The following is a 25,025-nucleotide window of genomic DNA, read 5'->3' as shown; positions in this document are numbered from 1 at the left end:
TGTCCAAAACAGGTCTAAAATGACTATTCTACCCCCAAAATCATTTTTTATTTTTTTCTCTCTCTTTTTTTAATTTCTCTCTCTCTTTTTTTTTCTCTTTTTTTTTTTCTTTTTTTTTTCTGGCTGGTTCTCTCTCTTTCTCTCCAAGCTCGTATTCAACCTCGAGTTTATCCACTCGATCCACCGCACTCACTACCACTCTGCAGCGCTTGGTGGGCCCCCTCCACCCCTCATGGAAGCTCCGCCGCCACAATTCCATCTCCACCTCCGTCGTCGTCCCCACTAAGCTCAACCACTTCTCCTCCTCCTCATCCTCCACCACTCCCACCAATAAGCCACCTCACTATCATCATCCAACATATTACGAATGATCAGAAACACCCATATTAGATCGAGCAATAACAACACACAACCCAGATCATAAACACCCAGAAACAACCCAGATCCTAAACACCCAGAAACACCCAAGTCGTTGACATACCGATCAAGATCGAGAGGGAAGGAGAGGAGCGAGTCTCTGGGTTTGAGATTCGAATACGAAACAGATATGGTGAAGACCCGACTCGACCTGCCGAATTCAATCCAGCAATTCACGAGGTCCACCGCCACGAAGCTCGACTCGGAACCCGAACCCGGGTCCTCCACGCTCTGGAGCCCCAAGAACCCGTAGGCGTCTCCGACAACCTCATCGTCTGGCGAAATGATAAAACCCAGCCCGCCGCCGATCGAGGAGGGGTTCAAATTGCTGACGGAGAACGTGAAGAATGTGGAGAAGCTAGCCGGAAACGGAGTGGAGGGTTGCTTGAAGGGGACGGGCTTCGAGTAAAGCACTCTGCCGGCGCCGGAGTTGCATTCTGATAGAGGAAGACGAAGACCCATTTAGTGGTGGGTTCTGGAGAGTTGAAGAAGAAGATGAAGATGGGAAATTATAGAGAGTAGTGAGGACTAAGGAGACAAGATCGATCTGTGGAGAGGGAGAGAGAGAAAAGCAGAAAAAAAAATAAAAAAAAAGGAGAGAAATTAAAAAAAAAGAGAGAAAATAATAAAAAAAGGATCTTGGGGGTAGAATAGTCATTTTAGACCTGTTTTGAACCTTTTGTGTGAGAATTAGAGAGAATAAAGACTATCCATTTTAATTTGAAAGGCGAGGGACTAAACTGTTTTTCAGGCAAAAGTTTGAGGAGTAACAAGTATTTAATCCATTATTTATTTATTTGTTTAGTTCAGCACAAGCTATAAGTCATTAAGTCGGGGTCTCCGACGATGCGAGCCTTGGCTTCAGAAAACGCAGTTGGCAGCTCTCATGTGTGCTGGGACATATCTTTCACATTTTTCACTTCATATTGTAAATACTAAGATATTTGAGATCTCACTCCCGTGTATTGCATCAGAAACAGAAAATTACACCGGCTGAAAGTTTAACTATTTATGATGTGTAATTCAACAGCCGTCTCAGAAAACCTGAGAACAGCATTTTATATAGTACAAACAAGGTCAATTAGATATAAAGCCTTATCATTGAAGTTCAAAACATCATGAGAATAGAAGAAAGAAAACTCACCTTGGTTAACGATAATATCAAGAGAAGTGTGGTCTGTAATTATACCAATACGACACAACATGAGCACATCGCATCATAAACTCGCTTAAAGCCGTTTGGAACTTTGGATACTCTCAGTCCCTCTGTTGAAGGACCAATGAAGCGACTTCTAACATCTGTCTAGCCTTCCTATCTGGGGTGCATCCAGCATGTTCCATATCCATGTATATCTCAGGGACCTTATCATACTTCCTTGCTCGAATAAACGCCTTCATAAGGGTAGTATAAGTAACTACATCGGCGCTTAAACCCTTCAGAAACAACAAAATCATAACCATTAGGAACTTGGCTAACAAGTACCATGAAAACTGAATGGGTTGAAGAAATGTTTCTAGACATCTTATAGACTTACACTTTCTTTTATATGGTGATAAATGGACAAAGCCTCCAAATGTCTACCAGCGATACCAAATGCATTAATCAAAACATTCAGCATTATCACATTTGGTTCGATTCCCTCAGCTTCCATGAGCTGAAGTACTTTGACTGTCTGGTCACATAATCCCTGCATTAAAGAATAATACCAATATATGTTATAACTTATAAGCATATTACAATGAAATTATGAGACGAAATCATTGTGCTTCAAGTGAAATTTATATGGACAATTTTTAAAGTGCACAAAGAGAACCTGCTGGGCATAGGCATTTGCTAAGACACAAAACATACTGGCAGAGAGAACAAGACCTTCTGCCTTTAGTGCAGATATACACTCTTCTGCGTCCTGAAATTTTCCATATTGCCCATAAATGTCAACCAGAGCAGCATAAATAGTCCCACTTTTTTTATGCCCTCGGCTTCTCATATTCTCAAAGGTCTTCTGTATCATATCCCACTTCCCTTGCTCCCCCAATCTACTGATAATAGTAACAAAAATTTTCGGATCAGGATATAATCCTTGTTCTTGCATCTCGGTAAACAATTCAAGGGCCTTCTTTAACAAACCAGACTTACAGTGCCACCGTATCAACGAATTAAAGGTCGAAATATCAGGCCTTACACCTTCTTGTTTCATTTTCCCAAAGACTTCCAATGCTTCATCCAACTCATCATATTTCCCAAATGTATCAATAATGCTGTTGTAAATCTGTTTGTCTAATACCATCCCCATTTCTTTTATCTCCTCCACAATGTCCATTGCTTTCTTCCACATCCCATTGTCCCTATAAAGACCAATAACCTTACTGTACACAAACGAGCTCAGCCGAAACCTCTTCCGCTTCATCTCATTAATCATTGACCAAGTATCCTCCAACCTCCCAGCATTGACGTAGTAATCAAGTAAAATCTCATAAGTTTCTTGATTTCTCTCAGTACCCAAGTCACCCATTACCCCCAAAACTCTAATTGCGAGTCCTAACAAACCTTTCTTCAAAAACCCTCTAAGCAACACATTGTAAAGCTTAATTCTTGGCCTAAACCCCACAAATATCATTTCCTGAAACAACACATCAGCCTCCAAAGTCCTCCCAATACTTCCCAGAGCATCAATTAAACGAGTGTAGGATATCGAATTGGGTCGAAAGCCAAGAGCTTCCATTTGAGCAAGAAGAGCCATGGCCTTATCAACATGCCCAACTCTACAAAAATCTTGTAACAAATGGTTGTATAACTCAAAAGAAATTTCCTCTCCTAGAGTTGGGACACTTGGGTAGTCAGTAACTGAATGAGTTTCGTCGTTTAAAGCTAGAAAGTTGAATTCTTTGACACCCTCGCTGGGATTTGAGTGAGTTAGAGAAGCATGCAGCTTGTGTTTCTCAGAGTATTTGAGACAAGTTGGACAGAACAAAGAGAGAGAAGTGGAGAAGCTACCTGAGGATGATGACACTGAAGGCGAATTGGGACGCAAAAGGGACTGCGTCAGCATCTCTCTCTATGCCCTTTTGGAAACTTTGTGTTCTGGTGGTTGGGAGTTTCAGAGTGATACTTCGTTGGTCTCCAGAGTTTCAGAGGAATCAAACAATGTGGATTGGTGACACTGGAGGCTGACCCGATCAGGTTTTCATGGGCTGGTGAGCTCTCACTTCACAAAGCCCGCTTACCAAATGACAAGCCCAGTGAAAAAATGATAGAAATATATAGGAAATTTTTTTATCAACAAACTCAACCTTAAAATGAAAAATTGAACTCTTAATCATATGTTATCTATTGTTGTCATTCATCTTTTGATTCGAGTTAAGGTTAAATGGTAGTGTTTAATTTTATGATATCAAATTTTATAGTAGGTGACATCAAAACACTAATCCTAAAGACTAAAAACATCGACCTAAATAGATTAAAGTGCAAAACTATGCTTGTAACCATTCAACTGACTTGAGTTAACTAAAGTTGGTAAAGTAGTATCTTCTTGTAAAAATGAAAAGAAAGCTTAATATGTGCGAAGACTGCATTGGAGAGTTATTATGGTTCACCCTCTATCCAAACATAAAATGTAATAAATAAAAACGTGTTTCTAACTAAAGCGTGCTACCTAATTACATTCTTCGAACAATATGTACAAATTACTTTGATAAAGAGCGAAAGCAAGGAATTTGCTTCCTCGATCATAACACCCTTAATAGACCGATAAAGAAACTGAAATACAAATTATATATGCTCATAGTCATTCCAACTGATCACATACATAGAATAACACTCCATTACCTAAACAATAATAATCGACTAACCCCCTTGGATCTGGTATATATATAGCTCCTTAATTTCAAATCATCTCAACATTCAAGCGCCGGTGATCATGAGTTGATGACCCTCCTGATCCTTTTTCTGTTTAAGCGACGACATATTAGCGAGCCAGCTATCAATCCTCTGCTTCAACTTGTTGTGCTTCTCCTCGCCGTGATGAACCAACACATGCATCACGATTCACGAAGAAGCCTATCCATCGCCACCTTCACACTAGCCTTGATCAACAACATGGCGGAGCACGCCTGGTCGCTCACGCGCTTCTCCGTCTTGCAGAACATTGCAAACGCCTCGCAGTTGTTCTCAAACAAGTTGTAGTCCCCGAACCCATTGTTCCTGTTAAACAAGTCATTGGCTCGGCAAATGGTCACTTCTGGCGGGTGAGAACGGCCGGTGGTGCATGTACGTACCTGGCCAGTTGGTGAGGTAGCGGCCGTAACCAACGCCATATTGGAAGCGGCGGAGGGTGTGGTGTTTGAGGAAGCAGTCGACGCAGGACTTGACAACTCCTCGGAGGTGGTTTTTGTCAACCCCGCAGTTCTTGGATGGTTTAGCTCGTTGCGATGTGTTTCCGTCTTTTGTTCTGTTATAGTGAATCACTCTATCTCCCCCAATGAAGATACCTGAATTAGTACATAGGTACACAATGAAGCAATTAATTAGAACAAGGAATTAGGGACTCGAATATAATTAGTACTAACCATGGTGGGAGTAGGTGTGCAATTTTCTGTAAGCATAGATATGATCTCCAGGCTTGAGGCTATCTTTATCGATCTTGTTTATGATATGCTCCATTTCTGTCAAACTACTTGAGCTAGAGCTAGCTATATGCAACTTAGGGATCGAAGTTTTACACTACTTGAACTGGGATACACGTTTTAGGGTTACTTGACTTGGAAACTGTACGTCTTGTTTGGTGGTGTTTAACAATTAGCTCATATGTGGAAAAACAGCTGAGCTTGAACTTGTCTTCGCAATGATTGATGGTAGTTTTTTTTCTGCAACTAGGTCCATATTATAAGCTAGTAGTTCTTTCGTGCCACTCTACCATGTCAATTATTGTACAGTGGCTTATAATTACCCAGAAGTTAAATGCATTTATGCATTGACTGATTGACTTATGTGCATGCATTTTTAAATATTGATGCATGCAATTACAGATTATATATACCTGTTTCATTTAAAAATTAACTATGAACTGCCTACTCCGACTGAGTCCATGTTTCAAAGACTCATGATTGATCGACCCAATAAGAATTAATGTTTTGGTAAAACCCTGACTTTATCTTCGCGTCGTATTATATTAGAAGGGCTATTATATATAAAAGTACCCCTATCAAAGAGAGTCTCAGAGTTGCTGTGGTTTCAGGTTACAAAAGAAAGAAAGAGTGTTCAGGTTTTCCCTCCTCCTTAATGACTGAGAACAATAACTGCAAGAATAAATGCTGGTAACCTCTTAAGTGAAGGAAAAGAGAAAAGAGAAACATGGGAGCTTAGCATATTCATATAGAAGGAATAGAGAGATCCATCACATTTGCAATCATAAGTGAAAGCATAATTATGTTATAACATGGATATTGTCATGAATATACAGACTAGACATGACCATCCATCATCACTCAATTAGCCAGGTCGATCATAAGAAACTTATGTTGGCGGTACTTCGGTAAACCCTAATGTTTATATCCTCGCTCCCTGAATTTAATTTAAAACCTTGAACCCTGCAGGCAAAGAGAGTCTCCAACTTGCTGTGGTTTCGGGTTCTCTCTCTTAGTTGGTTATGTATGTACACGACTTGAGCCAAGTTATTGGTCGATCCTTAAGTGTTTCGTGTCAGTATTAAGGACAAAATTGATATATAGACGCCATGGCATATAATAAGCTTAATTCTGCGTTTTGTTCTTATAAAGGTGCGGCTTAATTATACATATCGTTCATATTTTTGTTTGTTGTTTCGTTAATTATCGGAGGTAACTGAGAAACCATGGTTGGGCACAACATTAATCTTGACACATTATTCCAAACTGCAGCTCAGATCAGAGGCAAAAGCCATTTGTACGCAGAAGTGCAGAAGTACTTGTCGAGATAACGGAAGAGATGAGATCCTTGAGAGCTTACGACAAACTTCGTGTGTATAGAATGAACAAAAGCCATGCCGGTGCTTGAGGGAAGACTGGAAGAGGGCAGCAGAAGCTGAGAAGCAAGTAGAATCCTCTTTAGGTTAATTCTATCTATTTACTAGACTTTTGTCGTGCTCAGTTGGAGTTCTTATGTATTGAATCATGGATGATGACTTGTTAATTAATATTACAGTGTACTTGATGTTCTCTCTCAAACTTCTTTTATCTAAACTCGAACTCGAATGAGATTGAAAAGAATCGTTCGATTCTTGTGGAGGGTGCTCATCTAGCTCAATGCGTAATTATAGTTTCCAAACTTTCAAACCAAGCTAAATCTAAACAATTAACCAACATCAAAGCCCGTCATCCATAAATTAATATTTCCAAATGTCAGATATCTTTTCCCTCTAAATATATTGATCAAACAATCAAAGTAAAATGATTGATCAGAAAAGAGTAAAAGGAAGCTAGCTAACCCATGTTCTTTGTCTAGTGTCTCAATTTTTTTTTTCCTTACTTTTAATATTTTTATTTAATTACCAGTAGATGTGATGTGGGACAAAATTGAAAATTTCGAAATCTTAATGCAAACCGTGGGCTTACACATGAATCGGAGCCCAACCCAACTTTTCACAAAGCCAAGCCCAACAAGAAATAAGACCCTGATATTATAAAAGCCGGAAACCCTAGAAACAAACTCCCAGTGCTTCAGCCGCGAGAGAGCAAAAAGCTTAGTTCATCATCTTCACCCTTCTCTGTAGCTCCTTCAGGTATTCCACTTTCTCTCTCCTCTGCTTCGTTCCGTACAAAATCACCGATTTTCCATTGTCTCACTGCAATTCTTCTTTTCGTTCATCAAAAACTGAAATGAATGCCGTAGCTGAACTCTAGAGCTGAAATCACGTTGTTACTTCTATGCGTTTTTCTGTGTTCGTAATCGGAGATTTCTGATATTTGAGCTAGTTATAGCTTAGATCTAGAAGCTTTTGGTCTAATAAGGCGTGGCTATTTTTTAGTTGTTGTTAAATTTTGATTCGGTTACTCAGTATTTGATAATTGCTAGAGGAACTTGTGAAATTGCTTATCGATATTGTTGAGTTTTTGAGAGGATTTCTGTGGTTGCTGATGATGATTCAATCCAGTTGTTTGAGGTGTAGTGGAGCCGAGACCCTGTAAAGGGAGAACCCCTCGGCAAAGCTGCATTTCACGTGATATCAATGGATTTAACTGAGGTGTTCGGCACTGTAATAAAATCACTGTGTTGCTTAAATCGTGTAATTTTCAAATGGATTACTACTGAGAATGTGTGTGTGTAGAGGTCAACTTGTATGGAGTAGTTTTTTATTTGAAACGAACTCTCAATTCTACAAGTGAATTATATACTCATTCGCTTACTTTACAGGTAAGCCATGGTGAAGCACAATAATGTTATCCCCGGGGAGCACTTCAGGAAGCACTGGCAGAACTATGTCAAGACCTGGTTTAACCAACCAGCAAGGAAGACCAGGAGGAGAAATGGTGAGTAACGGGCTTTGTTATATTGCTTGTTCCTGTATATGGATGCATCTATTATTTGGCTGAATTTAATATGTTACTTATTGTAATATTACCAGCTCGCCAGGCAAAGGCTGTGAAAATCTTTCCTAGGCCTACTGCTGGACCTCTCCGTCCAGTTGTTCGTGGACAGACATTGAAGTATAACATGAAGGTCAGGGCTGGTCGTGGCTTCACTCTGGAAGAGTTGAAGGTTAGTTTCTATATTATATTGGCAATTTTGTAAGCATACATGTAGCTATTTTGGTTATCTTTGACCTAATGTTGTGTTACCTTCTTCTTGGGTTTGCCTATCTCGTGCTAGTGAAGTTCTAATTTTATATTGTTTCATAGCATTTTCACTGAACCGAATGAAAAGGTGCTTGTGTTATGTGTTGTGCTCTTGTCATTCTGGAGATTGTATGTTGTAGAACTTGTCTTTAGGAGTTTTGATAAAAAGCTGCCAGGAATTTATATTCTTCCTGTTTCTTTCAATTTACTCTGGAAGAGGATGAGTTGGATTTTTTCTTTATTTGTGAAACATTTCCAGTTCAATTCTTGGCACAACTGCATAAAAGCTGCTCTCACAGACTCAATAATAAGTTTCAATCTTCTGGTGGTTTATATTATCTTCTGTGATAGTTGACAAATCATTCATATATCAGGCTGCTGGAATTCCAAGGAAACTTGCACCAACCATCGGTATCTCGGTTGATCATCGCAGGAAGAACCGTTCTCTTGAGGGGTTTCAAACTAATGTGCTTCGCTTGAAGACATACAAGCAGAAGTTGGTTGTCTTCCCAAGGCGCGCTGGCAAGTTCAAGGTAATCTTAAATGGTTGAAGTGGATTACTTCAATAATGATTGTTCGTGAAGTAATATCTTAACCATATTTACACACTTTGTTTCAGGCTGGTGATTCTGCAGCAGAGGAGCTAGCAAATGCAACCCAGCTCCAAGGTCCTCTCTTGGCAATTCAACAGGAGAAACCAGTCACTGAGCTCGTGAAGGTCACTGCAGATATGAAGAAAGTCAATGCATATGACAAGCTCCGTATTGAGCGGGTCAATGTCCGTCATGTTGGGGCCAGGGCAAAGAAGGCTGCTGAGGCTGAGAAGGAAGAAAAGAAGTAGAATGCTTGTCCTCAATGTGTTCAATGTTTTGCAAGGATTTCTTACGTCTTGCCAGATTTTGCAAATTAGCTTTGACCTATTTTCTGGGACATATTCTGGATTGATGATATTAGGTTTTGTAATCTCAGTTCAGTATGCGGAGGTTAAAAATTTAATGGTTTTTTGTTATATTGCTCTAGTCTTGTTGGTTATGAACTGCTCTCATGTTTATTATCACCCTAATATGATGAGTGATTGGGCATTAGTTTTGCTTTGATTAAAATTCCAACGCGAAATTGGATTCCCAAAAGCATTTCTTTTGACCCAGATGAAAGGATTGCATAAATCCAGTAAAGGAAGCTCTGAATAAGCAATCAGGGGTATTGACTGCTAATCGGAATATAGATATTATTCCAAACTGTCATGGTTGCAAGTTGTGTCAACTGACAAGCCATGAGAACAAAATGCAAAAGCTAAAAGAGGATCCAAAGCAGATAAGTTTTGTTGCAACAAAATGTCCAGATAAAAACTAGCACATCAGCGATCATTAACATTATCGGTCAAATGCTCCAGTCCTAAATCTTGAATCCATGAACTGTATACACAAAGTCATAGCCTACATTTACTTCTTTAACCAGATAGCCTACATTAGTAATGTTACTGTCAAGTCTCGGTTAAATGCAGTAACCTCATGGAATGGAAAGCTCTCTGCGATACTTCACTGCATGAGTGCCTGACAAAAATCTCTGTTAGCTTTCACAGACATGCAACCTAACCACTCCAGAGAAAGAAACATTCTGAATTGCATCAATAAAGAAAGGTATTTAGAGTTTATACCTGAGAAGCCATAACCCAAGTTCGATCTATCCAAACTTGGCGTGGCCTTAAATCAGAGTGGTCAAACACCATTTTATCATCAGTACCCTCAAAGTAAACTTTGTACCTTCCCCCAAGCAGCACCTTACATATCTTACCTTCCCACCATCCATCATTCCAGTAAGCATCAACCTCTTCATTCATATTGTAACAATCAACCATAACAGTTTCAGGCGGACAAGGCCTTACGTGTTGTGCATCAATCTCTTCTGTTAAAAACTCTTTACCATCATCCGTCTTTAAGCTCTTATACTGAATGAGAAATCTGTCCTTCCCCACTACTTGGACAACACTTGCCGCAAACCAGGAGCCTTGAAATCCATCTTCATCATTGGAAACCTCAACTTCTGTCCCTTCTCCAATTTCTTCCTTCATCTGTGTCTTTTCGTCCTTGGTATTTGACACATCCTGCATTTGAAATTTTGAAGAGTTTGCATTTATGCCAACACAAGAGAGGAAATTCACAAAATATGAGATAAAACTAAACATTTAAGAAGTGTATACTCATATCACCAAGAATGTGCATGCTTTACTCTTAAACAAAACATCAAAAAACTAACTTCCTCTTTTCACCCAATTCAAACAGAAGTTGAAAAGTTATGATATAGACAGAAGGTAATAAAACAAAGCAAACAGAAGCTGTCAAGTTAAGAAAGAAGAACACCCGTTTTCTTAATAGTGAGGATAACCTATCAAGGGAAAATGGAGTAGAGACAAAGCTCATAAACAGCCCAAATCAAGCAATCCAATCTTCTCTATGTTTAGGAAGAACCACGCCTTATTCTCCTTTGAAAGTTAAACAGTTAAGCAGCAAAACGGGCATTCCACACTAAACACTGTTTGTTTCCAAACCACCTCTCACTCTTTGTTCTTATTCCCAACCACCATTCTCCCTCTCAAACATTAAAGAAATAAGCTTTTTCTAAAAAACACAAATATCCTACTAAACAAATGCAACTAGCATTAGAAATCACCTCACAACAACAATCAATTCCCTCAATATCTTCATCCTTCCCCCAAAACCCACCACAAAGTTTCAACCTTTAAACCAAAATCACATCCCTAAAAATCAATTGACCCACAGTAAAATCTCAATCAAAGCCCCAAAATTTACTCCACTTACCCTCTCTTCTTCTCTCAGAGGAGGAACCCAAGCCCCTCTGACCCACTCCCTATGAAGCCTCAGCTCATCCGCCTCAAACTCAACTCTCTGCTTCACAAACCTAAAAAACACCTCGAAACGCGCGCCGCCCAGCTCCTCAGTGATCACTCCCTCCCACCACCCGCCGGCCATGAAAGCGTCGACGGCGTCGTTTCGCTTGAAGGCGTAGCCCTCTTCCCGCGGCTGCGGCGGCCTGAGGAGCGCCACGTGGAACTCGTCCCGCAGCGACTTTTTTCCGGTGACCTTGCGGTAGAGCTTGGTCTTGAATCGGTCGTATTCGACGGTGAATTTGGCACGATCGGCGGAGGCGGCGACTATTTTGGCCGGGAAAAGCGAGCCGCGCATGGAGTGGACTGGGCTCGTGACCTCCACGTGGGCTCCTATCTGGAATTCGGATGAGTCATCAGCAGCCATGGCTAGTGTGAATGTGAGAGAGACAGAGAGAGAAAGGAGGGTTTAGGGTTCTTCAGAGGGTTTCGAAACGCGACACGCCGAGAAATAACGGGGGGTTGGCGGGAGACGTGATACGAAGGGGGAAAGGGGTTATTTTTTTTTTTTGGGTGGACGAAAATAGCCTCGCATATTTCTGGTGGGTCGACGCAGTAAAGAGAAATTGATTAAGACCGAGTTATGAGTTTAACTTTTTACCATACCAGTGGTAACTCGGTGTTGTTCTCCTGGTCGGACCAGGAAAACGAGGAAATTGCATGTTTGGTGGTCCTTGCATGACGACATATGGAGCATCCAGACATGGGAGTCTTTGAAAGCTGCATTTCCATTGAATCAGGAAACAAAAAGTAGAATGTTACTGACTACTAGAAACAGAGAAGTAGCTTTACATTCAGATAGAAATGGTTTCCTTCACCAACCTCGGCCCTTAAACGATGATGAAAGTTGGGAATTATTTGAGAAGATAGCAATCACCGGAAGAGATCGGATACGTATGTTTCTCACCCAACTCTTTACATAATTTTACTGCTCTTATTTATATATGGAGACTAATAAATATAATTGAATACCATATTTTTCCATTTGGCTCGATCAATGTAGGTTGTAAGCAATTTTAGTGCATACCACAACCCTGTTGGCGTGAGTCATGCCATGTAATTAGGATTGTGAATATTGAGTATTATTAGGATTATTATGTTGTAATTAGTTTCCTAATAGGTCTTGATGTATCTTGTATATATACTCCGTTCGGAGAAGGTAAATATTACATCTGAAAATTCCAATCTCTTTGTTCCTTTGTTCTATTTGACTTGGTATCAAAGCCGAGATCCATTCAGACTCGGTGTAGGTGTTATTTGGTTTCCGCTGCGAGAGGAAAAAAAAATCAATTTGCTCTTGTTCTTTTGTTTCTTTGGTCGCTGGCCCTTTCGTTTGATTACTAGTCCCTTTGCTTTATTCTTGGTTACTGGTTCTGTTGCTTCAATCATACCTTGGTTGTAAGCTTGGTATTTGGTATTTGGAACACTAATTGATATATATATCAATCATCAATATATCAATCATTCCTTTGGTCTACATTCTGTACTAAAGCATCCCTTTGGTCTACGTTCTGGTCTAAAGCATCCCTTAAGCTACGTTCTGCACATCAAGTCCATTCTACACATCTGCTCTTAGGGACCGACCGCTTCCATCAACAATTGGTTTGTGGTTTCTTAATTTGGATATTTGAAGAAAATGGTGGATCTGACTATTACCGATGGGAATACTAGAGGAAGTGGAGGACGTGGTGGTGGTCAAAGAGGCAAAGCGGCAGTCCAATTGGTGTCAGAACCTGACTTCTACGGCATTGCAGGGCAAGATCCTTCACAGGGTAATGTTTCCTTGACTAAGGAAACTCGAGGTAAAATTGGTGTTGCTTTACATATTTCTGACTTTACTGGTAGTGATACATGGATAATTGATTCTGGTGCGTCTGACCATATGACCTATGATAAGTCCTTCTTTGTGTCTATGTCATACCCTTCTATATCCCATGTTTCTAATGCGAATGGTGCGTCTTTTCCAGTCTTAGGTATTGGGTCTGTTCAGGTTACACCATCCATTGTATTGCATGATGTGCTTTATGTACCCTCATTGTCTCATCATCTTTTGTCTGTATCCCAGTTGGGGTCACAAAATAAATGTTTTGTAACCTTTTATTCAATGTATGTTATTTTTCGGAATCTGTGCACCAAGGTGATCATGGGCAAGGGAGACCTGAGGGGGAGACTGTTTCACTTGGATTGCATGTACGCAGAGCCAACACAAGCACCGGAACAGCCTTTGGCCCTGACATTGAATTCTGACAGATTGAGTGAGCTATGGTTGTGGCATAGGCGTTTGGGTCATCCATCTTTTGGAGTTATGAAGAAGTCCATGCCTTCATTGTTTCTGGGAGTTAGTGAGTCTAGCCTGCATTGTGAAACTTGTGCTTTGGCTAAGAGTCATAGGTCTAGTTACCCTTCGAGTTTTCATTCTAGTATTATGCCTTTTGAGTTAATTCATTCAGATGTATGGGGTCCTTCTAAACATTCTACCCTTTCTGGAATGCGATATTTTGTGTTATTCATTGATGACTTTACTCGATTATCTTAGGTGGTTTTACTTAAGTCCAAAGATTATGTTTTCTCTGCTTTTACAGCATTCCATAAGCTTGTTCGTACTCAATATGATTCTCATATTAAGGTCTTTCGTTCCGATAATGGGGGTGAGTTTGTCAATCATTCTTTTCATGAATATTTCCAACACCATGGCATAATACATCAAACTTCATGCCCACAGACACCTGAGCAAAATGGGGTGTCTGAACGAAAAAATCGTCATCTTCTGGACGTGGCTCGGTCTCTTCTACTTAGTGCTAACATGACTAAGTATCTTTGGGGAGATGCCGTATTGTGTGCTTCTCATCTAATCAATCGTCTTCCGTCTGTCCCTCTTCAAGGTCGTGTCCCACTTGAGGTCCTGTCTAACTATGTTTCTATTCCATCTTCTAATACTCTTCCTGCTCGTGTCTTTGGTTGTATTGCTTATGTTCATCTATATAAGAATCAGAGGTCAAAGTTGGATGCTAAAGCCCTTAAGTGTGTGTTTGTGGGGTATGGTTCTCATCAGAAAGGTTACAAATGTTATCATCCTCAATCCCAGAAGTTTTATGTCACCATGGATGTTACGTTCAGTGAAGTGCATGTTATTTTTTGCCTCCTGTGACTCCTCGTCAGGGGGAGAAGTCTTGTTATTATGAAGATTTGTTTAGTGGGCAAGATGGGAGACTGGCATCCGAGTTCTCAAGGCTGGAGTGTTTGGGAACGGAACTTGGAAAAGAGGACAGCAGCCCACCGAAGGGAGAAGAGAGGAAGTCAGCTACTGACCAGTCTACCGGATCAGTCTGACCAGTCGGCCGGAGAGGAAGTTCCCGATTCAGTTTCCAATGAAATTCCCGATGTCGCCAATGCCGTTTTGAACAGTTCTTCTGTCTCTCCCTCTCCTTCAATGGTCTCACCTACTCAATCATCACCCGAGGTATGTTCTAATCCTTCTTTATCTAATACTCCTTCTGTGTTAGCTAGTGTTCCTTCTTCTGTGTCAGATATTGTTCCCACCAAAACTCTGCCTAGTCCTTCTGTGTCAGATATTGTTCCCACCAAAACTCTGCCTAGTCGTTCCACCCGTGGTCAACCCCCGAAGCACTATGAACCTACTAAGTGCAAAAGCTAAATACCCCGTCGCTAATTATGTGTCGACCCATAGACTGTCTAAACCGTATGTAGCCTTTGTGAATCAATTATCTTTTGTGTCTCTCCCTAGTAAAGTGCAGGATACAATGAGGGATGAGAAGTGGATGCAAGCAATGATAGTCGAAATGGATGTTCTTGAGAAGAATTGTACGTGGGAGCTAGTATCATTACCACCCAGGAAGAAGACAGTTGGTTGTCGGTGGGTGTATACCGTGAAACACAATTCAGATGGATCGGTGGACAGGTACAAGGCAAGACTAGTGGCTAAACGCTATACTCAGAAGTATGGAGTGGATTATGATGAGACATTTGCACCAGTGGCCAAAATTAACACAATTTGGGTACTTCTTTCGTTAGCTGCTAATCTTGATTGGCCTTTACAACAGTTTGATGTTAAGAATGCATTCTTGCGTGGTGATCTGCATGAAGAGGTTTATATGGATTTGCCTCCTGGATATGGTACTTCTACTGGAGAGCAGGTGGTGTGCAGATTGAAAAAATCTCTTTATGGTTTGAAGCAGTCTCCCAGAGCTTGGTTTGGCAGGTTCACCAAGTTCATGAAGAAAATTGGGTACCGGCAAAGCAATTCAGATCACACCTTGTTCCTTAAACATCGGTGTGGTAAAGTGACTGCCTTGATTATTTATGTTGATGACATGGTTGTGACAGGTGATGACTTTGAGGAGATTCAAAGGTTACAAGGTCAGTTATCTTTAGAATTTGAGATGAAAGATTTGGGTACTTTGAAATATTTCTTGGGAATTGAAGTTGCTCGTGGGAAGGATTGTATTGTGTTGAGTCAGAGGAAGTATGTTCTCGACTTCCTGGCAGAAACAGGTATGCTTGATTGTCAACCTGTTGATACTCCTATTGAGCAAAACCATCGGTTAGCAGAGTACTTGGATCAAGTACCTACGAATAAAGCAAGATACCAGAGGTTAGTTGGCCGGTTGATTTATTTATCCCACACTAGACCAGATTTAGCCTATGCAGTTAGTGTGGTGAGTCAGTTTATGCATAATCCCAGTAAGACTCATATGGATGCTGTATTTCGTATTTTGCGGTATTTAAAGTCTGGTCCAGGGAAGAGATTACTCTTTTCAAAAAACAGTCACTTGGATGTTTCCGGGTACACAGACGCGGACTGGGCAGGTAATATTACAGATCGCAGGTTCACTTTGGGCTACTTCACATTTGTGGGTGGTAACTTGGTTACTTGGAAGAGCAAGAAACAGAAGGTGGTGGTTCGTTCTAGTGCAGAAGCAGAGTATAGAGGAATGGCCCGAGGACTTTGTGAGATGTTGTGGTTGAGAAATTTGTTGGGGGATTTGGGGTTCAGGCAGAAAAAGGCTATGAAATTGAAATTGAAATTGCTCACAATCCTGTTCAGCATGATCACACGAAGCATGTAGAGGTAGATCGACATTTCATTAAAGAGAAGCTGGATGGACAGATAATTATGTTTCCCTTCGTTCCTACTGAAGAACAGTTGGCGGATATTCTGATAAAGGCTCTCTCGAGTAAAGCCTTCTATGACTCACTTGACAAGTTGGGCATCCGTGATCTGTATGCACCAACTTGAGGGGGAGTGTTAGCGTGAGTCATGCCATGTAATTAGGATTGTGAATATTGAGTATTATTAGGATTATTATGTTGTAATTAGTTTCCTAATAGGTCTTGATGTATCTTGTATCTTGTAAATATTACATCTGAAAATTCCAATCTCTTTGTTCCTTTGTTCTGTTTGACTAACCCTATGTTTCAACTTTATATAGTGGGATCAATTCTGATCCCTACCACGTTATTACAATATTCCATTTACGATTAGGAAAGGAAAGGAGATGTAATACGAATTACGAAGGGAAAAGGGGTTATATATTTTTATTTTCCCGGTGGACGAAAATAGCCTTGCATTTTTTTTAGTTCTGTCATATTTCTGGTGTGTCAGCGTAGGAAACAGTAATGAACTAATGATTAAAACCGGATAGGTATAAGTTATCATTTTGACCTTTTACCGTACCAGCGGGAACTTGGCCTTGTTGTTCTCCTGGTCAGATCAGGAAAGCTTTGATATGATAGTGGTTTAACACCTTGTCCAATCCACATTGGCTAGAAGACGATGTAAAATAGTTGATTGTGCATTTGGTCTGAATTAGCAACTCCAATCGAAATCTATATCTAATAGTGGTTTAACACCTTGTCCAATCCAGCACATTGGCTAGAAGACGATGTAAAATAGTTGATTGTGCATTTGGTGAATGATGAAAATTGTCTTTGCGTTGTTTCTATATATATGGGGGATGGGTGGATTGACAAAGAAATGGTTGTTGCGTTTGTGGTAAAGTAATGACTAATGAATAATCCGAAGTGGATGGACTCTCTTCATACAATGTCATATCAAACTGACCCGACTGAGAGCTAGTTGAGCCCAAACCAAACTCATATGAGGGACCTAAATTACGCAAGGCAGCACATATCGGTCAACTGTCTCTTCCTTCTGATCAACTAAATCAGGAGAGATTCTTACTGTTCTCATTGAACAGACTTGTACATGCAGTTCTACAGTTCTATTTTGGTAACCGAGATTCTACTATGTAGTCGTAAGCCAAGTCATTTGTGTTATTCAGCAAAATCAATCAGGCATGTGTTAAATTAAAACTAGCCTACTGCAACTTAAATGCAGAACATATATATAAACTGAAGATATATTTCTATGTCAGACTAGGATTAGATATAGAGTTTAAGTAAATGACCAGTTTGGTTGGTGTTGTCCATTCCTTCTCCAAGATCCATACGATATAATCTCCTTGTATTGATGGGAATATATATAGAGATTAGTTTATGTTCTTGCAGGGGAATCAACAGATCTGTAGAATGTTGAGTCATAAATTACTTATGCAATTGTGCCCCATAACTTAGAAATTGATTTGTCTTGCAGGCTATTTTACTCTTTTTAATCCATTTCCTTTTATTTGTAGGAATCCATGCTTTAATAATAAAATGACTATTTGAGGCTCGAAATGCGGAGATTTGAAGCAAGGAAAAGAAGACACGGAGATTGGAAGAAAATTACAAATCGGCATTTCCGGCGACTTTTCCGGTGAACTTTTCCTCGAGCCGCCACTCATGGAGGATCATTTCTCCAGCAATGGAGGAGCATAGTTGTGTGAATCTCTCACTTGAAATTCAGATATTTTCCCTACACATTGTGCTTTTGTCTCTTGCACACTTTGGAGCTTTGTGGGGAGACAAGGTGGTAGACAACTTTTGCACACTTTGACACCAAGGGGAACATGGATGGCTGAAAAGAGGAGTCCACTCACTCAACTCCATCCAGCTGCAATCTCTCTCTTGGACTCACGGAAGGAAGGCTGGAAGGGATCTGCATTCTCTCTCTCATGATCTCTCAAGCAAGGCCACCATTTTTTCCAGCAGAAAACCTCCATTTTTTCACCTCTACACTCATCTTCTCAACACTTTCATAACCCTCCATCACCACAAATCATCACTAGCTACTCTTACTTTCACCATTCCCACATCATCAAGAGCTTGGAGCAAGGAGAAGGAGACATCCACCACCTCATGAGCTTGGAAACCCATCTCCACCACCACTTTTGGCATCATCAATAATCACTCTTTACTCTTTAACTCTTTATTCTTGATGAATCTTAGAATGTTGAAGTTTGTTTATCTAGTTATGAGTGAGTAGTGAATTTGTTGGGGCTAGGGTTGAAAGCCCTAGCCAATCTTGTATGATATTGATGTGAATCTTATGTTTTATGCAATTTTCCATTACCACCTTCACATGCTAATTCAAGAAGTGAATGCTTATATTGGAATTTGACTAGTTCAAGTATAATGCATTTGTCATCTCATGATTAGTGTTTTGAGATTAGTCACCTCTAGACATTAAGAGCATGAAAGCACACCATGTGTGCATATGAAGGTTGTGAGTTAAAATCACCTAGATCTAGGATTGGTTTGCTTGCATGATTATCTAAACTCAAAGCTTTATGCATCTAGGAACAATGAATTGAGACTTATCCGGTAATAGGAATTGTTCTTAGGTAGTTAATTCTAGACTTATCCGGTTAGAATTGATAACATTAAAGGAGTTTAAGCCTTTGTAATCTTATCCGGATGCAAAGAGGGTAATTGGGTATTTGGGATTGCATCACTTGTAGTTTAAGCATCAATGCATACAAGGGAGGCTTTGGTGGACAATCTAAGCTCTAACTCTCATCCATTTGACAACAACTTGTTTAATTAGCTTAGTTTACTTTTCTTGCTCTTGTTGTTTGAATTTGAATCGAAACCATTCCCAACATCAAATCAAATCTCTACACACCATCTTGCACATACTCACCATGAACTTGTACTCACTTGTGAGCCTTTGTTTGTGATTGTACATTTGCCATATTCTTCTAGTTTTCCTTTAGGTTTTTCCCTAGCTAGGAAAGGATTTACCAATCCTCGTGGGTTCGACATCCTTACTTAATCCTCTATTCTATAACTTGTACCTCTTGCACTTGAGGGTAGCTATTTGGCTTAACAAGTTTTTGGCGCCGTTGCCGGGGATTGGAGTGAAATCCGATTCCTAGCTCGGTTTGCCTTCGGGGAAGCTAGAAACTTTACTTTTTCTTTGAATTTTTGTTGTTGTTGAAATTTCCCAGAAAACGATCGATCTCAGCTTTGAAACGATCGATCTTTTCAAGTGTCAGAGAGGAAAAATACCAAAAACGATCGATCGTTTGGAAAAAACGATCGATCTCGACTGGACGTTCCAATTTTTTTTAAGAAACGATCGATCTCAGGGTATAAACGATCGATCGTTTCCCCTGTTTCAGCAATTTTTTTTTGTTTTCTTTTGTGTTGCAACTTGTGTACTTACCTTTGCTTTGAATTCTTATAGGTGTGCATGAATCTTATTGCTCAATCAAGTGAAGAGTATCCATCTCCTCCAAGCACACCAAGTGACGATCAAGACTATATCATTCAAGAGAATAGTGGTGAAGAAGAACCTTACCCCATCGGTCCACCCACTCTATTTCAATACATTGATCAAAGAGCACAAGAGTTGTTAAGGCAACTAAGGGAGGAGTGTCTTGAACCAAAAATGGGTGATGAACCAAGGCCATTGAAGGACTACACCGTTCCTACTTTCACAAATCATCCAAGTTGCATTGTCTTGCCACCATGTGCTCATGCCTTTTCTATTATGCCAAGTACCTTGCAACTTCTACCGGCTTTTGATGGTGGCTTCACCGGTGATCCATTTAGGCACATCAAGCTATTCAATGAAGTTTGCTCAACGGTCCAACTCAATGGTATTGATGAAGACAACCTTAGGCTAAGGCTTTTTCCTTTCTCATTGAAGGATAAGGCCAAAGATTGGTTGTACAAGATTCCGGCGGCAAGTATCAATTCATGGGATAACATGAAAGCCGCATTCCTCAAGAAGTACTTTCCACCATCAAAGAGCAATGCATTAAGGAACTTACTCATGACTTTCCAAGAGTTTCCATCTGAATTGTTTCATGAGTCTTGGGAGAGATTCAAAGACATGGAGCAAAATTGCCCTAATCATGGTGTCAAGAAATGGTTGTTATTGAGCACTTTCTACAATGGGTCAAGCCAAGATACCAAGAGAAGAATTGACAATGCTTGTCAAGGGAGCTTCATGGAGAAGAATGAGATCGAAGCGGAAAGTGTTCTTGACTCATTAGCCGAGTCATCCCAACTCTATGATAATCAAAGTGATAGAAGACCGGTGAAAGAAGCCAATGTCATTTTGAAGGATCAACACAGAAGAGGAGGTATGTATGAGATGGATTCACCAAATACTCAAATGCAGATTGAGTTGAAGAGGATTGAGGCCAACATGAATAAGAAGCTAGACTTGATTCTTAATACTCAAGGAAACCGGGAGCAACTCCAACCTATGTCGAGCAAGATGGTTGAGCAAGTGTGCTTAATTTGTGAGAGTGATCAACATGAGACAATGCTTTGTCCAAGAGGAGGTGCACTTCAAGTTGATATGGAGCAATGCAACCAAGTTGGTTTCCAACCAAGGCCAAGAAATGATCCATATAGTAACACCTACAATCCCGGATGGAGAAACCACCCCAACTTTGGGTGGGGAGGCAACCAAAACCGAGATCAAGGGTTTGGCAATCGTGAGCAAGGCCAAGGTTTTCAAAGGTCTAGTGGTGGCTATCAAGGTGCAAGCTCCTCCAACTACAACAATCAAGGAGCCAACAATCAATTCCAAAGGGCACCTTATCAACCTCCACCTCAACCACAACCTATAGTACCACCTCAAGAGTCATTGAAGAAGCCTAGTGTTGAAGACATGTTGATGAATTTCTTTGTGGAGAACAAGGGTACTCAAGCAAAACAAGATGAGAAGATTAATGTCCTTCACCAAAGCATGAGCAAGCTTGAGATACAAATGGGACAACTAGCCCAAGAGTTAAGCCAAAGGAAGCAAGGTGTGTTTCCAAGCCAAGTGGAGAACAACCCAAGGCATGAAGCCAAAGCCATTACTACTTTAAGAAGTGGGAGGCAAGTTGAGAACAATGTGTACATGCCTAAAAATGAGGAAGTTGTAACTCCAAGGGAGCCACCTGGTTTTGAAAAGAGAGAAAAGGGCAAGGCAAGAGAATTGTCACATGGAGAAGTCATCTTGGGGTTTAATGATGGTGAAGAAGAAGCTTTGAATGACAAGATGAATGCCTTTGACAAGCCTTTGGGTTTGAGAGTAGCCTTAGAAGAAGAAGTGCAAGAGGAAGCCTTGAAGAACGAATTTAATGTCAAGGTCGGAACTCATGACAAAGAAGGCTCTACATCTACTCCAACAGAAAGGCCATTCAAAAGAGGTATCACATTCAATCCTCCTATGAAGATAGTTCAAGAGAAAGAAATTTCCCTTCCTTATCCTCAATTTCAAAGGAAAGAGGTATTGAAGCAAAAGAATGAGAAGGTGAAGAAAGAGTTCCTTGATTTATTTAGGAAGGTGGAGATTAACATCCCTCTTTTGGATGCAATCAAAACCATTCCTACATATGCCAAGTTTCTCAAGGAGCTATGTACCCACAAGAGGAAGTTTGAGAAGGATGAGAAAGTGTGTCTAAGTGAAGAAGTTAGTGCGGTTTTGCAAAGGAAGCTTCCACCAAAGTTGAAAGATCCGGGTTCATTCACCGTTCCATGCAAGATAGGTAAAACTTTCTTTGATAAAGCTTTGATGGATTTGGGTGCTAGTATCAACTTAATGCCTTATAGTATCTATGAGTCTCTTGGAATTGGTGAAATCCGGCCCATTGCTATCTCTTTGCAAATGGCGGATAGGAGTGTTGTTTACCCAAGAGGGGTTGTGGAAAATGTTCTTGTGAAGGTACAAGACTTGATCCTACCGGCCGATTTCATCATTCTAGACATGGAAGAGGCTCCTCTCCATGAGAAGGAGTTGCCTATCATCCTTGGGAGAGCATTTATGGCAACCGCCGGTACTAAGATTGATGTCAAGGAGGGGTTGATGACCATGACCGTTCATGATACTACCATTGCTTTTAGAATCTTTGATGCAATGAGTAAGCCATCAAATGCCTATGATTGTTTCCGGATTGACGTTTTGGATGGTATTGACAAGATGGTGGAGAAAACTTTCATTGAAAATGCATCTCAAGATCCATTGGAGACATGTTTGCATCATAATGGCATAGAGTTCATTGAGGAGGCAACCAGAGAAGCCGAGCTTACACTTGAAGCCTTAAGGCCTTGCACTCCACATTTGCAACCAAAGGTTGAGGTACCTCTTGCCAACTCTACTCCTTTACTTCCATCAATTAAATATCCTCCTACTCTTGACATGAAACCACTTCCTTCTCATTTAAAGTATGCTTTTATTGGTGAAAACCACAAGTTGCCCGTAATTATCTCTTCATGTTTGAGTGCTTTGCAAGAACAAAAGCTACTTAGAATGTTGGATGAAAACAAGGAGGCCATTGGTTGGACTATTGCTGATATCAAAGGCATAAGTCCAAGTATGTGCATGCATAAGATCCTCCTTGAAGATGATATGAAGCCTAGGAGGGATCCACAAAGGAGGCTCAATCCTCCAATGCAAGAAGTAGTGAGGAAGGAAGTAATGAAGCTACTTGATGTTGGTGTCATCTACCCCATTTCCGATTCAAAGTGGGTGTCACCGGTTCAAGTGGTTCCTAAGAAGAGTGGCATAACGGTTGTGGCCAATGATAAAGGAGAGCTTGTCCCTCAAAGAGTGGCAAATGGGTGGAGAGTGTGCATAGACTACCGAAAGCTCAATAATGCCACAAGAAAGGATCACTTTCCATTGCCATTCATTGATCAAATGCTAGAAAGACTTGCCGGCCATGAGTATTATTGCTTTCTTGATGGGTATAGTGGCTACAATCAAATCCCCATTGCTCCAGAAGACCAAGACAAGACTACCTTCACTTGTCCATATGGTACCTTTGCCTATAGAAGAATGCCATTCGGTTTGTGCAATGCACCGGCAACTTTTCAAAGGTGCATGATTTCCATTTTTAGTGATATGGTGGAGAGATTCATTGAAGTGTTCATGGATGACTTTAGTGTCTTTGGGGATTCATTTGATCAATGCCTACACCATTTGGCACTTGTGCTTCAAAGATGTGAAGATTGCAACTTAGTCTTGAATTGGGAGAAGTGCCACTTCATGGTGAATGAGGGGATTGTTCTTGGGCATGTGGTGAGTGCAAGAGGAATGGAAGTTGACAAGGCCAAGGTGGAGCTCATTTCTAAGTTACCACCTCCACACAATGTCAAAGCAATTAGAAGTTTTCTTGGACATGCCGGTTTCTATAGAAGGTACATGAAGGATTTCTCCAAGATCTCTAAGCCTCTTTGTGATTTGCTAGCCAAAGAAGCTCCTTTTGTGTTTGATGAACATTGTTTGAAAGCATTTGAGACAATCAAGGTGATGCTCACTCAAGCTCCTATCATGATTGCACCGGATTGGTCTCTTCCTTTTGAGTTAATGTGTGATGCTTCGGATTATGCTATGGGAGCGGTTTTGGCTCAAAAGAAGGAAAAGGTACTTCATGCTATCTACTATGCTAGTCGTACCTTGAATGATGCACAAATTAATTACACCACAACGGAGAAAGAACTTCTTGCAATTATCTTTGCTCTTGAGAAGTTTAGAAGCTATTTGCTTGGTACCAAAGTTGTTGTGCACACGGATCATAGTGCCTTGAAGTATCTTTTGTCAAAAAAAGAGGCTAAGCCAAGATTGATAAGATGGATTTTGTTGTTGCAAGAGTTTGATATTGAGATCAAAGACAAACCGGGAAAAGAAAACCAAGTGGCGGATCATTTGTCAAGATTGGTTGAAGGAGGTGATGACTCCTCCATTCCTTTGAAGGACACTTTTCCGGATGAGCAATTGTTCAACATCAATGTCAAGAAGCTCCCATGGTTTGCTAATTTGGTGAACTACCATGCAAGTGAAGGGAAGTACATTCCAAGTGAGCTTGATTATCAAGGAAGGAAGCGATTCCTCAAGGAAGCACGCCATTATTTGTGGGATGACCCATATTTGTTCAAGTTTGGCAAGGATCAAATGTTGAGAAGATGCATAGCTCAAGAGGAGGTTCCTAGTATCCTTTCCCACTGCCATACACTTGCTTGTGGAGGTCATTTTGGAGGGAAGAAAACGGCATTCAAGGTACTAAGTTGCGGTTTTTATTGGCCTACTCTTTTCAAAGATGCACATGCCTATGTTAGTGCTTGTGATAGATGCCAAAGAAGTGGTAACATTGCTTCAAGGAATCAAATGCCCCTCACCAACATCATGGAAGTAGAAATTTTTGATTGTTGGGGTATTGACTTCATGGGACCATTCCCAAGCTCTTATGGCAACCAATTCATCCTTGTTGGAGTTGACTATGTTTCTAAGTGGGTAGAAGCAATTGCAAGTGCCAAGAATGATCACAATGTTGTGCTCAAGTTCCTCAAAGAGAACATTTTTCAAAGGTATGGCACTCCAAGAGCCATCATAAGTGACGGAGGATCCCACTTTCTCAACAAGCATTTTGAAGCTCTATGCAAGAAGTATGACATCAAGCACAAGGTTGGCACTCCCTACCATCCCCAAACAAGTGGTCAAGTTGAAATCTCAAACCGAGAAATCAAGAGCATTCTAGAGAAGATTGTGGGG

General features: G+C 40.6%; 4 protein-coding genes and 1 non-coding gene across 6 annotated transcripts; 2 read left to right on the top strand and 3 right to left on the bottom strand.

Annotated features, from left to right (window-relative positions):
• Positions 1 to 1,358: 1,358 nt before the first annotated feature.
• On the bottom strand, positions 1,359 to 3,555 carry LOC133715128 (pentatricopeptide repeat-containing protein CRP1, chloroplastic-like). 2 transcript variants are annotated; one of them, XR_009848947.1, is made up of 4 exons: positions 2,232 to 3,555; positions 1,953 to 2,105; positions 1,562 to 1,851; positions 1,359 to 1,461 (listed from the first exon to the last, which is right to left on the bottom strand). XR_009848947.1 is itself a non-coding variant. In XM_062141502.1 (3 exons), exons 1-3 carry the CDS (start codon positions 3,465 to 3,467, stop codon positions 1,675 to 1,677), a joined length of 1,566 nt encoding a protein of 521 aa, XP_061997486.1. In that variant the 5' UTR covers positions 3,468 to 3,555; the 3' UTR covers positions 1,359 to 1,674. The 2 variants fall into 2 exon arrangements, 1 of the variants encoding a protein (XP_061997486.1); XM_062141502.1 differs by having other exon boundaries at positions 1,359 to 1,851.
• Positions 3,556 to 4,455: 900 nt separating this feature from the next.
• On the bottom strand, positions 4,456 to 5,077 carry LOC133717034 (protein LEAD-SENSITIVE 1-like). The gene is made up of 3 exons (XM_062143656.1): positions 4,984 to 5,077; positions 4,689 to 4,905; positions 4,456 to 4,618 (listed from the first exon to the last, which is right to left on the bottom strand). Exons 1-3 carry the CDS (start codon positions 5,075 to 5,077, stop codon positions 4,456 to 4,458), a joined length of 474 nt encoding a protein of 157 aa, XP_061999640.1.
• Positions 5,078 to 7,051: 1,974 nt separating this feature from the next.
• LOC133715564 (large ribosomal subunit protein eL13y-like) lies at positions 7,052 to 9,235 on the top strand. The gene is made up of 5 exons (XM_062142098.1): positions 7,052 to 7,172; positions 7,805 to 7,920; positions 8,016 to 8,149; positions 8,601 to 8,759; positions 8,846 to 9,235. The coding sequence occupies exons 2-5, from the start codon at positions 7,812 to 7,814 to the stop codon at positions 9,065 to 9,067; spliced, it is 624 nt and encodes a 207-aa protein (XP_061998082.1). The 5' UTR covers positions 7,052 to 7,172; positions 7,805 to 7,811; the 3' UTR covers positions 9,068 to 9,235.
• On the top strand, positions 7,524 to 7,636 carry LOC133719109 (small nucleolar RNA Z278). The gene has a single exon (XR_009850837.1). It is a non-coding gene; the product is annotated as a small nucleolar RNA Z278 (small nucleolar RNA).
• Positions 9,236 to 9,520: 285 nt separating the features above from the next.
• Positions 9,521 to 11,609, bottom strand: LOC133715562 (protein AGENET DOMAIN (AGD)-CONTAINING P1-like). Its single transcript, XM_062142097.1, has 3 exons — positions 11,046 to 11,609; positions 9,884 to 10,330; positions 9,521 to 9,779 (listed from the first exon to the last, which is right to left on the bottom strand). The coding sequence occupies exons 1-3, from the start codon at positions 11,496 to 11,498 to the stop codon at positions 9,765 to 9,767; spliced, it is 915 nt and encodes a 304-aa protein (XP_061998081.1). The 5' UTR covers positions 11,499 to 11,609; the 3' UTR covers positions 9,521 to 9,764.
• Positions 11,610 to 25,025: the final 13,416 nt, after the last annotated feature.

The sequence above is a fragment of the Rosa rugosa genome, chromosome 6 (genome assembly GCF_958449725.1).
Source record: "Rosa rugosa chromosome 6, drRosRugo1.1, whole genome shotgun sequence".
In the NCBI taxonomy this organism is placed as follows: domain Eukaryota; kingdom Viridiplantae; phylum Streptophyta; class Magnoliopsida; order Rosales; family Rosaceae; genus Rosa; species Rosa rugosa.
Note: the sequence above shows the minus strand (reverse complement) of the source record. Positions and strands in the feature narration are given on the sequence as shown.